The sequence below is a fragment of the Bubalus kerabau genome, chromosome 1, assembly GCF_029407905.1.
Source record: "Bubalus kerabau isolate K-KA32 ecotype Philippines breed swamp buffalo chromosome 1, PCC_UOA_SB_1v2, whole genome shotgun sequence".
Lineage (NCBI taxonomy): Eukaryota > Metazoa > Chordata > Mammalia > Artiodactyla > Bovidae > Bubalus > Bubalus kerabau.
Window position 1 is genome coordinate 19,850,960 of NC_073624.1, and position 14,034 is coordinate 19,864,993.

The following is a 14,034-nucleotide window of genomic DNA, read 5'->3' on the forward strand; positions in this document are numbered from 1 at the left end:
AGGCCTCCCTGTCCATCACCAACTCCCAGAGTTCACCCAAACTCATGTCCATCCAGCCGGTGATGTCATCAAGCCATCTCATCCTCTTTTGTCCCCTTCTCCTCCTGCCCCCAATCATTCCCAGCATCAGGGACTTTTCCAATGAGTCAACTCTTCACATGAAGTGGCCAAAATATTGGAGTTTCAGCTTCAGCATCAGTCCTTCCAATGAACACCCAGGACTGATCTCCTTTAGGATGGACTAGTTGAATCTCCTTGCAGTCCAAGAGACTCTCAAGAGTCTTCTCCAACACCACAGTTCAAAAGCATCAATTCTTCAGCATTCAGCTTTCTTCACAGTCCAACTCTCACATCCATACGTGACCATTGGAAAAACCATAGCCTTGAGTAGACGGACCTTTATTGGCAAAGTAATATCTCTGCTTTTGAATATGCTATCTAGGTTGGTCATAACCTTCCTTCCAAGGAGTAAGCATCTTTTAATTTCATGGCTGCAATCACCATCTGCAGTGATTTTGGAGCCAAAAAAAAAAATAAAGTCTGACACTGTTTAGGCAATCTTGAAACATCTGAAAAACAGATGTTTTCAAAGAAGCCTCTTGGTCTGAAATTCTTCCTCTAAGATATCAGTCATGTCAGATGCCTCCATCCATATCTCTGAAATATAAATAGCCAAATGTTCCTGATCTTTCTATATATATATCCATTCTTCTGGATCCCCTCTGCCTAGGTCTCCACTTTTTTGCCTTCTTGTCCCATCTGAATACAGGGTGTGGGTGAGCACCAATTTGCCTTCCATCAACTTGAAGACATATATGAACTGATATAAATCACTTAGAAGGAGAGATCCTTGAAGAGAGAAGAAATAGTAGCATCCTAAACAAATAGTATGAAGAGATGGAGAAGAAAGAATGGGTTTATAAGGATTGGATAATCAAACAGACATGGGATACGAGCAAAGAGGTGTCTGTATCCACTAAAGGAATAAATGAGAGATGAAAAAGGAAGAGGTAGTTATGTTCAGTTAGATTTTCAATTGGCCTGTGAATATTGAGGCAGGATAAGGAAAGCTGTGTCCATTCTCTTCCACCAGCCAACCTTCTACTTTGAAACTCACACCCAATCTGGTGTCCCAGAACAAGTTACAAACTGGTGATGTGACATCTCAGAGGTGTTTAGAACTGTTTTTTTTTTTCCCCCATGAGTTCATCTTGTTAGGAAGGAGTGTGAGAATGTAGACCAAGGTTACATCCTTTTCTAAATAAGAGTGACCTGGAGCACTTGTGAGCATGCTCTCATTAGCCTCTAAGACAGGTGAAAAAGCAGGTCAGCTCACTCACTTGCATTTCCTTTGAGAAAGATGGCATTTGAGGACCAATCCTCTAAAAGCATTTGACATGGAGCTTGCTAAGTTAACAGCACAGCAAAAAGTTAATTTATTCAGAATATTTCATTTTGAGCAATTTTCATATGGCACAATTACAGGTCACCACTACTCTGTTGAAATACAGGCAATTAGAATATCTGAGGATTCATCTCATATTTAATACAGCATCATGAGAAAGTCACTGGGGATGTTCCCAGGGCACTGAGTTCAACATCATCGTACCCAGCATCCTCTTTCTTCCCCTGGAACAGCCAGAGGCTCTCTTCTCCTTGCCCAGGATCAGCTGCCTCTCTGGAGAAGTTCAGACAAGAGCCTGAAGTAGAAAAGAGAAGTTTGATTAGAACTGAGACACGAGGATGGGACAGAACCCTCTGGTGGAAGGGAGTCAGGCAAGTGCTTATGACAAAACATCCCTGGGACCCAGGTGTGGGGAGGGAGGCTCAGGCTATTTCACATGAGTTCCAGTGAGGATGGATCCCAGCTCTCCTCTCAGATCCAGTTCATGTGGTCTCCTGGGCCTCAGTGCATGGGGAAATCCTGCATCACAGGAGACCTGTGCTCAGGAGCTCTGGGAGACCTGCTTCCAGGCAACACAATACCAAGGAGATGCCCAGCAACGGTAAGAATCATAAAAAGGAATTTAAATGTTCTCCTTTCAAAGGTGATAGATGCAAATTCACAATAAGAGGGAGACTGGAAACAGGAAAAATCAGAATTCCTCACTCACAACCCAAGTCTGCTCTTAGTTGACTTGACTCCTGTTCCCAAATGTCCACAAATAGTATCACAGGTGCACCCACAGATATCTCCTCCCCAGAAACTACACAGGCCCTCAGATGGAGAAATACTCTTTTCTAGAGAATGAGGGTCTTCTTGCAGCTACTGAAATATCAGTTTATTGTGATACACAGTTTCTCTGGATACAGATGTTTCTCTGGAACTCTCTTGCTTTTTCGATGATCCAGCGAATTTTGGCAATTTGATCTCTGGTTCCTCTGCCTTTTCAAAGTCCAGCTTGAACATCTATAATTTCACAGTTCACGTCCTGTTGAAGCCTGGCTTGGAGAATTTTGAGCATTACTTTGCTAGCGTGTGAGGTGAGTGCAATTGTGTGGTAGTTTGAACATTCTTTGGCATTGCCTTTCTTTGGGATTGGAATAAAAAACCGATCTTTTCCAGTCCTGTGGCCACTGCTAAGTTTTCCAAATTTGCTTTCATATTGAGTGCAGCACTCTCACAGCATCATCTTTTAGGATTTGAAAGAACTCAACTGGTATTCCATCACCTACACTAGCTTTGTTCAGAGTGATGCTTCCTAAGGCCCACTTGACTTCACATTCCAGGATATCTAGCTCTAGGTGAGTGATCACACCATCGTGATTATCTGGGTCATGAAGATTTTTTTGTATAGTTCTTCTGTGTGTTCTTGCCACCTCTTCTTAATATCTCTGCTACTGTTAGGTCCATAATATTTCTGTCCTTTATTGTACCCATCTTTGCATGAAATATTCCCTTTGTATCTTTAATTGTCTTGACCAGATCTCTAGTCTTTCCCATTCCATTGTTTTCTTCTGTTTCTTTGCATTGATCAGTGAGGAAGGCTTTCTTATCTCTCCTTGCTATTCTTTGGAATCAAATGGATATATCTTTCCTTTTCTCCTTTGGTTCCACTTGTCGTCTTTTCTCAGCTATTTGTAAGGCCTTCTCAGACAACCATTTTGTCTTTCTGCATTTCTTTTTCTTTGGATGGTCTTGATCCCTGCCTCCTGTATGATGTCACAAACCTCCATCCATAATTCATCAGGTACTCTGCCTATCAGACATAATCCCCTGAATCTATTTGTCACTTCTACTGTATAATCATAAGGAATTTGATTTAGGTCATACTGGAATGGTCTAGTGGGTTTCTCTACTTTCTTCAATTTAAGTCTGAATTTGGCAATAAGGAGTTCATGATCTGAGCCACAGTCAGCTCCCGGTCTTGTTTTTGCTGACAGTACAGAGCATCTCCATCTTTGGCTACAAAGAATATAATTAATCTGATTTCAGTACTGACCATCTGATGATGTCCATGTGTAGAGTCCTCTCTTGTGTTGTTGGAAGAGGGTGTTTGTTATGACTGGTGCATTCTCTTGGCAAAACTCTATTAGCCTTTGCCTTGCCTCATTTTGTACTCCAAGGCCAAATTTGGCTGTTACTCCAGGTATCTCTTGACTTCCTACTTTTGCATTCTAGTCCCTTATAATCAAAAGGACATCTTTTTTAGGTGATAGTTCTAAAAGGTCATGTAGGTTTTCATAGAATGGCAACTTCAGCTTCTTCAGCATTACTGATTCAGCATAGACCTGGATTACTGTGATATTGAATGGTTTCCCTTCATGTATGTGACAGTGAAAAGATATTATTAAAATACTTGTTCCATCTTTGAATTTGGTTTAGTTCAGTTCAGTCAATCATCATGCCTGACTCTCTGTGACCCCATGGACTGCAGCACACCAGGCTTCCCTGTCTATCACCAACACCCAGAGCTTGCTCAAACTCATATCCATTGAGTCGGTGATGCCATCCAACCATTTCATCCTCTGTCATCTCCTTCTCCTCCTCCTGCCTTCAATCTTTCCCAGCATCAGGGTCTTTTCTAAAGAGTCAGTTCTTCGCATCAGGCTGGCAAGTTATTGGAGCTTCTACTTCGGCTCAGTCCTACCAATGAATATTCAAGATTGAATTCCTTTAAATTGTCTGGGTTGATCTTCTTGCCATCCAAGGGTCTCTGAAGAGTCTTCTCCAACACTACAGTTCAAAAGCATCAATTCTTCAGCGCTTAGCTTTCTTTTACTGCTGCTACTGCTAAGTCACTTCAGTTGTGTCCGACTCTGTGTGACCCCATAGACGGCAGCCCACCAGGCTCCCCATTCCCTGGGATTCTCCAGGCAAAAACACTGGAGTGGGTTGCCATTTCCTTCTCCAATGCATCAAAGTGAAAAGTGAAAGTAAAGTCACTAAGTCTGGTCTGACTCTTAGCGACCCCATGGACTGCAGCCTACCAGTCTCCTCCATCCATGGGATTTTCCAGGCAAGAGTACTGGAGTGGGGTATGCTCAATTAATCGATAAGTTTCTCTTTCAGCCATGGCACAATGCTTGTGGGATCTTAGTTCCTTGACCATGGTTGAACCTAGCCCCTAGCAGTAAAAGTGCAGAATCCGAACCTCTGGACCACCAGGAAATTCCGTAATCTATAAATCTTCATGCAAGTATATCACAAAGTGATAAGTTTATGTCACATTATGGAGACATAAATGCCAAAAGCAGAGTGATTCCCCACTCCTTGCAAGGAGTCTGACAGCATTAAATATGGCATATGGTCAAGATGATGCTACCAAATATATGAGATTACCTATATTTTGACTCTCTAGGGAGGCTGGGCATTGAGGAGCACAAATTCACTCTTTTCAGATAGAAAGATTGCAGGAGATCAACTGACCCCACTCACCTGTCTGAGAGGACCTCACCCCATTCTCCTTCTCTGGGGACACTTCCTCCTCGTTCCCCTGAGAGGCAGGAGGAGTTCCAGGCACTGGTACTTCTTCAGCATCATCGTAATTTTCATCAGGGACATCAGTCCTCTGATCTGGGGGTTCCAAGAGCAGACAAGGGAGTGGATGAAACTGCAGTAAGTGGGTTGGTCTGGGGAATACCTAAGATACCTTCTGACCCAGAGTTTCCGAGTTTCTGAATAGAGGCACCAGTCACTCCTTGTTTCAACAGACTTTTTTCTCTAAGACCATGTTTCATTTTGATGTGTCCATAAGCCAAAACATGATTTTACATATCTTAATATTTTCTGGTGGAAACTACATATCTCAAAGCAACTCTTCCAACACTGAGCATTGCTAAAGTACTTTGAAAAATTGTGCTTTACAGATGTTATTTTTTTAAAAACGTTGCATGCCTGTGGTGATTCTGGACACAGAGAGACCAGCCCTGACATGAGACATCACAGAACAGCCAGAGAAGGAAAAGGACGAACCCTATCTGGACACAAGGGATGCCTCTGGTCCGTCAAAGGAAAACCATTCCCCTTAAATCTCCTCTCTATGAGGGAAACTCTCCTCCCCAGAGCCCAGCCGAGGCAGGTCCACCTCTATTTCCTGGAGCGGATCTGTAGTCACTGTTGTCCTCACCATCCCTGGTGTAATACGGCAGTTTAGTCAGTGAGAACTCTGACGGGAAGCCTCATGTGGAGACAAACATCACAGAACACACAGAATTTTTCCTCCCCACACCCACGGGACCTGAGTTAAGGCTGAGAAGGGACAGGCCTGGCTTCTGCAGTGTAGACAGAGGCTGGGAGGTCACGGGGCTCTGAGAGGCCATCCTGCCTCTTTGGAGGAGCCATCTCTGTGAGCCTGGGGCACACATGGGGTCTGCAGATGCTGAGAAGATGTGCACAGCCAGTGGGTGGTGACAACCAGAGATCCCAGGAGGGCAGACAGAGACACTCACCTGGGCGGCCCAGACCTTCCTTCTGGGTCAGAAGGTAATCGAGCTCCTCATACACAGCTTCAGCAAGAGCATCTTCATAGCTGGATAAGGCTGAGAGATCCCCCAGCAGGTCAGAGAAGCTTCCCCAGATACCCCGATCCAGCCAGCCCACCTTCATCTCCCTGGTGCTCACATGGGGGCTGCCAGGACCTCAGCATCGTCTCCTACCCCATGCACCATGTCAGCACCTTCTCCCCTCGTCTGACCCTGATTACAGCTCAGCGCCAACTCTGTCTGGTCTCACAGGAGAGGCCATGACTTATGAGAGTTCACACCCCAGTCCTAAGAACCTCTGTCTACTCAGCCCTTACAGCTCAGCAAGGAGTACATGGAGTCTGCAACTCAGAACAGTACCTGGCCCAGGTTCCCGTCTTCATACCTGCCCCATCTCCTGCCTCCACACACTCTCCCTGGTCCCCAGTTCCCCCTGCAGTTCACCTTTGTGCTCTGCTCTCCATCTGAGCAGCTGAGTCATCAGGATGATGAGGACCAGGAACAGTAGGGCCCCCAGGATAAGGCAGAGGATCCCAGGCAGGGAGAAGACACCAGGGGGAAAATTTGAGGTTGTTCTGGTCCCTAAGGAGAACAGGAAAAAGGGCTGGAGACAGTCTTGGGCACAGAGAAATATCTGTGTCAGCATGTTCAGGAGCTCCGGACAATGGCGTCTCAGCCTCAGACAGTGTCAGGGTTCCCTTGGGTCTCATACTGAGACAAGTCAACTCCACCCTGGCCAGTGTGGCCCCAAGGCAGACATGGGGATTGTCAGGGAGCTGCCTTGCCGAGACAGCCTCTGAGGATGCAGCTCATCCCCTCTCCTTGGGCTTCAGGAGACAGAGCATCAAACAGTCCAGGGACCTGCAACTCTCTGATGAGGAGCAACACTCAAGGGCAGGTGGGAGATCCTTAGATTCTACAACATGGAAACCAGACTTTCTTAGACCCCGGGCATGAGAACATTTGACCCTGGACATCAAGGCAGGGGATTTCCCCCGTATAATGCCCTGGCTCCTCCCCAACAGCAACGGCTCCTCAGACTCTTTCCTCTTCTGAGTTGTCAGAGAGCCCACAGAATAGGTCCCAGTATTTGAGTATTCTCTCCTGCATGTGGATGGATCACAGTACCTGCTGTAGTCGTGGGCAATGTTGTCCTTACACCTAAAGAGAAAAACAGTACTGTGGGGAAGAAGAATTGGCCAGAACGCAGGGCAAACCTTTTCCGTCCTGAGCCTGAAATCACCCCTCAGTCTGCACAACATCAGTGTCCGGTCCTCCCAGCTCCCTCATCCTAGATCAGAGCCCCAGCACCTGGGATGTCTGAACACAAACTCCCCACCATGCCCGGACCACCCCAGTGCCTCTGCGCTGCCCCAGCTCACCCAGGGTGGACCCCGAGCCCCTCACTCACCAGAGCACCTCACACCAGCATCCTCCTCGTGCTTGCAGTCGCTCTGCCCCCAGGGATCCGCAGCACAGTCCCACAGGGAAGACTCCCGGCCCCCACACCGCACCTCGTCCAGCCAGATGCTCCCATTTCCAGGGCCAAATGCTGCAGACCGCATGGCTTCCAGGGCCTGGCCACAGTCCAGCTGCTGACACACCACCTCGGCCTCTGCCAGGCTCCAGGAGTCATCGCACACGGTGCCCCAGGAGCCGCTGTGCCACACCTCCACCCGCCCTGAGCACTTGCTGTCTCCTTCCCTGAGCCGGAGCTTCTCTCTGTCTGAAAAGGCAGCAGCCCCTCCTGTGACTGCCCTAGTGGGAGGAAGGAGCCCCTGGGAGCCATGGGAGGAGGCGGGGCCGACATACCTGTGCAGGGGGCAGCAGTTGGACAGCTCTTGGGTCTTCTTCCTGCACACAACGGGGAAACAGTGGATCAGGAACAGCTGAGGGTGTTCCTGTCCCCACATAAGATTATCTAAGATCCATGGCTCAGTGCAAATGACATGTGAAAACACAGGCTCATTATCTCCTGGGATGAAACATTCACTGCATCTGATCACCAGCTGAAATTACTTTAAATATTTACTTGTTTATCAGTCTTCACACCCCACAGCAAATATAAACACAGACATCTACGAATGTACACACACTCCTCTGAATGAAAGTTCCATTAGAAGAAGGACCTTGTATATCTTATATGTGCCATGTTTCTGCTATTAGGACAGTGCCTGCACATTGTATGCACTCATTCAACAAACATCTATGGAAAACCATTTTGAAATACCTAGATAGGGGCTTGATAAATATTTATTAAATGAATGAATAGACAAATACAATTCAGTGAAATAAAATTTCTTTTTTTAAATTCATACTAATCAGTGAAATAGTAAACCAAATATAAATTAATGGTAACAGTCTATGATAATAGTTGATATTAAAAATAATCAGTCCAGAAGCACAGAGTCAATTTATATTCAAAATCTCATGTACACAATTTTAATGGAAAATTACTAGATAGATTATAAACTACTCTTACCTATTATTCAGTGTGACAAGTGGGCAAGTGAAGACTACTGTTGTAAAAGGAAACTCTCTTTTCTAAATTTATTTTTAATTGGAAGAAATTGCTCCACAATGTAGTGTTGGTTATGTGTGTGTGTGTGTTAGTCGCTCAGTCTTGTCCAACTCTTTGTGACCTATGGACTGCAGCCCACCAGGCTCCTCTGTCCATAGGATTTTCCAAACAAACATGGTGGAGTGGATTGCTATTCACTTCTCCACTGGATCCTCCCTACCCAGGGATCAAACCCAGGTCTCCCACACTGCAGGCAGTTTCTTTGTTGTCTGAGCCACCAGAAAAGCCCATAGTGTTGGTTAGGAATCTCTTAAAAGGAAGTATACAGGAAAGACTTAGTAGAATTCTGAGAAGATATATGGATACATATATGTACACACTGAGTAAGCCAGAAATTTTTGCAATGGTTAAAAAAAGCCTACTGAGAACAATTTGTATTGAGAAGATGCAGAAATAATAAACAAAAGACTGAAAATACATATAAAAGAATTGAAGCTGAGAGAAATAGAAATTCAAAAAAACAGAAGGGTAAATAGTACCTGTCATAAAGTATCAATATTTATATATTCTTTCCAGATCATCCTATCAAAACTCCTACCCATTCTATGCAGAGAACCTCTGAGAAAACGATGGCAGGACCTCTGTGAGCGGGTTGCTCATTGTCATGGTCAAAGATTTTACCACTTTCAATTCACAGGGTTTAATTGTAGGAAAAATATCATCAATAAAAGGTCTCACAGTTTAATGCCTCTTTGGCCTTCAAATGAAAAAGACAAAGAGATGAGCAAAGAGAGGCAAGGAAGGGAGTGAGCTTCTGCTTTTGAAGTATCTGATCCCACATTCTCTTAGCTATGGGTTTCAGGCAACATCCAGCATACCATTCAAGGTGTACCTGAAGGGGGTGTGTGTGTTTGTGTATGTGGAGGGGGAGGGAAGGAGAAAGAGAAACAGAGAGAGAAATGTTGAAGGAATAAGGTGCTATGGTTTGACTATTTGTCGCCCTCGCCAACATATATTTATTTCATTCCAAATTTATTGCTGAAATCTCAATTCCCAATGTAACAGTATTTAGTGGTGGAGCCTTCTCAAACTCTTCCAAAAACAGAAGAAAAGAACACTTCCAAATTCATTTTATGAAGCCAACATCAGTCTGATACCAAAGCCAGATAAGGACACCATGAGAAAAGAAAATTATGGGCTAATACTCTGATAAGTACAGGTGCAAAAATCATCAACAAAATATTACAAAACTGAATTTGACAAGACACTAAAAGAATCATACACCATGATCAAGTGATATTTGTTCCAAGGATACAAGGATAGTTCAACATTCACAAATTAATCAATGTGATACACCAAATAAACAAAATGAAGATAAAAAGAAGGGAAAGAGACACCTGTACCCCAATGTTCATCGCAGCACTCTTTATAATAGCCAGGACATGGAAGCAACCTAGATGTCCATCAGCAGATGAATGGATAAGAAAGCTGTGGTACATATACACAATGGAGTATTACTCAGCCATTAAAAAGAATACATTTGAATCAGTTCTAATGAGGTGGATGAAACTGGAGCCTATTATACGCAGTGAAGTAAGCCAGAAAGAAAAACACCAATACAGTATACTAACGCATATATATGGAATTTAGAAAGATGGTAACAATAACCCTGTGTACGAGACAGCAAAAGAGACACTGATGTATAGAACAGTCTTATGGACTCTGCGGGAGAGGGAGAGGGTGGGAAGATTTGAGAGAATGGCATTGAAACATGTAAAATATCATGTATGAAACGAGTTGCCAGTCCAGGTTTGATGCACGATACTGGATGCTTGGGGCTAGTGCACTGGGATGACCCAGAGGGATGGTATGGGGAGGGAGGAGGGAGGAGGGTTCAGGATGGGGAACACATGTATACCTGTGGCGGATTCATTTTGATATTTGGCAAAACTAATACAATTTTGTAAAGTTTAAAAATAAAATAAAATTTAAAAAAAGAAAAAAACAAAACAAAAAAAATCATATCCTCAAAGGATGCAGAAAAAGTGTTTGACCAATTCAACATCCACTTACAGTAAAAACTCTTTTACAAAGTAGGTATAGAAGGATTGCATCTCAACATAATTAAGGCCATATGAAAAGTACACAGCTGACATACTTGACTGTAAAAAACTGAAAGCTTTTCCTCTGAAATTAGACACAAGACAAAAATGTCTACTCTCACCACTTTTATTCAACTTAGTTTTGGTAGTCCTATCCAGATCCATCAGGCAATAAAAAGAAAATCAAGATATCCAAATCTGAAAGGAGGAGACAAAACTGACACTATTTGCAGACGGAAAAGTGAAAGTGTTAGTCACTCAGTCGTGTCTGACTCTTCACAACCCCAAGGACTGCAGCCTGCCAGGCTCCTCTGTCCATTGGGATTCTCCAGGCAAGAATACTGGAGTGGGTTGCCATTCCCTCCTCCAGGGGATCTTCCTGACCCAGGGACTGAACCCAGGTCTCTTGCATTGCAGACAGATTCTTTACCATCAGAGTCATGAGGAAAGAAACCCCCTTACATGATATTATATGTAGAAAACACTAAAGACTTCAGCAAAAATATGAGAACTAATACACTCAGTAAAGTTATAGAAGAAAAATCTGTATACAAAAATCATATGCATTTCTTTTTTTTTCCATTTTTCTTTTTTTTTAAATTTTATTTTATTTAACTTTACAATACTGTATTGGTTTTGCCATATATCAAAATGAATCATATGCATTTCTTTATACTAACAACAAACTGCTATAAAAGAAACTGAGAAAACAATTCTACTTGCATTTGCATGAAAATGAATAAAATATCTAGGAATAAATTTAACCAAGGAGGTGAAAGACCTGTACACTGAAAAATATAAACACATTGATGAAAGATACTGAAGATGACACAAATAAAGGGAAAGATATTCTGTGCTCATGGATTGGAAGATCTAATATTATTAATATGGCCATACTGCCCAAAGCATCTACAGATTCACTGCAATCCTTATCAAAATTCCAATGGAAATTTTCACAGATACAGAAGAAACAATCCTAAAATTTGCATGGAACCACAAAAGACGCTCAATACCAAAGCAATCTTGACAAGAATAACAAAGCTAGAGGTGTCATGCTTCTTGATTTCAAACTATATTACAAAGCTATATTAATAAAAACAGTATGTCGTTGGTATAAAAATGAACACAGAGATCAATGGAACAAAGTAGAGAGTCCATAAATAAACCCACATTTCTATGGTCAATTAATTTTTGACAAAGAAGCCAAGAATATACTGTGGGAAAAGGAGCGTTTTTTCAGTAAATGGCATTGGGAACACTGGACAGCCACATGCAAAAAATGAAACTGGACCACTATCTTACACCATTAACAAAAATTAACTCAAAATAGATTAAAGACTTGATCACAAGTCCTGACGCCATAAAATTTCTACAGGAAAAAAACAGAAAATAAAATCCTTAACGCCAGTCTTTGTGATGATTTTTTGGATCTGACACGAAAAGCAAAGGGAACAAGAGTAAAAACAAGCAGTTGTGATGACATAAGGCTAAAAATCTTCTGCCCAATTAAGGAAGCCATCAACAAAGTGAAAAAGCAACCTATGGAATTGGAGAAAATATTTGCATATTATATCTCTGGTAAGGATTATTATCCAAAATACACAAGGAACTCATACAACTCAGTAGCAAAAAACAAACAGTCTGATTTTTTTTTAATGGGCAGAGAACCTGAATAGACACTTTTTTAAAGAATACATACAACTTGCCAATAGGTACATGAAAACATGCTCAACACTATTAATCATCAGAAAATACAAATCAAAACCACAATGAGAAGACCTCATATCCTCTAGAAAGGCTTTTATCAAAAAGAAGAAATAACAAGAGTTGAGGAGAATGTGAAGAGACAGGAAAGCTTTTGCACAGTTAGAGGGAATGTAAGTTGATGCAGCCCCTATGGAAACAGTATTGAGGTGCATCAAAAATTAAAAATAGAACTGCCATATGATTTAGCAATTTCACTTTTGAGGTATTTATCTGAGGAAAACAAAAACACTAACTTGAAAACCCAATGTTCACTGCAGCAACATGTGTTCAGTTGCTAGGTTGTGTCTGACTCTTTGCAACCCCATGGACTGCAGCATGCCAGGCTCCTCTGTCCTTCACTAACTCCCAAAGTTTGCTTAAATTCATGTCCACTGAACTGGTGATGCTATCTAACTACCTCATCCTCTGTGGCCCCCTTCTTCTTTTGCCTTCAGTCTTTCCCAGCATCAGGGTCTTTTCCAATGAGTCAGCTCTTCTCATCACGTGGCCAAAGTATTGGAGCTTCAGCTTCAGCATCAGTCCTTCCAATGACTATTCAGGGTTGATTTCCTTTAGGATTGATTGGTTTTATCTCCTTGCTGCCCAAAGGACTCTCAATTCAATTGCAGCATCCAATCACCACAATTCAAAAGAATCAACTCTTTTTAGCTTCTTCTATAGCCCGGCTCTCATGTCCAGACTTGACTACTGGAAAAAAATATAGCTTTGACAATATGGGCCTTTGTCAGCAAAGCAATGTCTCTGCTTTTAATACTCTGTCTAGCTTTGTCACAGAGGAGCAAGCCTCTTTTAATCTCATGGCTGCAGTCACCATCAGCAGTGATTTGGGAGTCCAAGAAAAGAAAATCTGTCACTGTTTACACTTTTTCCCCTTTTATTTGCCATGAAGTGCTGATGATCTTAGGTTTTAGAATGTTGAGCTGCAAACCAGCTTTTTCACTCTCCTCTTTCACTCTCAATGAGAGGCTCTTTAGTTCCTCTTGGCTTTCTGCCATTAGAGTGGTATCATCTGCATATCTGAGGTTGTTGATATTTCTCACAGCAATCTTGATTCCAGCTTGTGATTCATCCAGCCTGGCATTTCCTATGATGTTCTCTGCATATAAGTTAAATAAACAGGGTGACAATCTACAGCCTTGATGAACTCTTTTCCCAATTTGGAACCAGTCGGTTGTTTCATGTCCAGTTCCAACTGCTGCTTTTTGATCTGCATACAGGTTTCTCAGGAGGCAGGTAAGGTGCTCTGGTATTCTCATCTCTTTAAGAATTTTCCACAGTTCATTGTGATCCACATGGTCAAAGGCTTTATGTAGTCAATGAAGCAGATGTTTTTCTGGAATTCTCTGGCTTACTCCATGATCCAACAAATGTTGGCAATTTGATCTCTGGTTTCTCTGCCTTTTCTAAAGCCAGCTTGTACATCTCGGAAGTTCTCAGTTCACTTACTGCTGAAGCCTAGCTTGAAAGACTTTGAGTATAACCTTGCTAGCATGTGAAATGAGCACAATTGTGAGGTAGTTGACCATTCATTGGCATTGCCCTTCTTTGAGATTGAAATGGAAACTGACCTTCTCCAGTCCTGTGGCCGCTGATGAATCTTCCAAATTTGCTGACATATTGACCGCAGCACTTTAACAGTATTACCTTTTAGTATTTTATAGCAATATGTATGAGCCAAACAATGTAAGTCTTCACTGATGAATGGATAAAGAAAATGTA

At 42.6% G+C, this 14,034-nt stretch overlaps 1 protein-coding gene across 1 annotated transcript in view; it reads right to left on the reverse strand.

Annotated features, from left to right (window-relative positions):
• Positions 1-1,478: 1,478 nt before the first annotated feature.
• Positions 1,479-14,034, reverse strand: part of LOC129644148 (antigen WC1.1-like) — a 46,609-nt gene continuing 34,053 nt past the window's right edge. The window contains exons 14-20 of the mRNA XM_055569609.1: positions 7,738-7,779; positions 7,337-7,651; positions 7,054-7,086; positions 6,370-6,507; positions 5,893-5,982; positions 4,880-5,017; positions 1,479-1,700 (exon numbers count right to left, since the gene is read on the reverse strand). Of these exons, the coding sequence (XP_055425584.1) occupies positions 1,555-1,700; positions 4,880-5,017; positions 5,893-5,982; positions 6,370-6,507; positions 7,054-7,086; positions 7,337-7,651; positions 7,738-7,779 (902 nt within the window). The 3' untranslated portion in view covers positions 1,479-1,554. The remainder of the gene's footprint in view (positions 1,701-4,879; positions 5,018-5,892; positions 5,983-6,369; positions 6,508-7,053; positions 7,087-7,336; positions 7,652-7,737; positions 7,780-14,034) is intronic.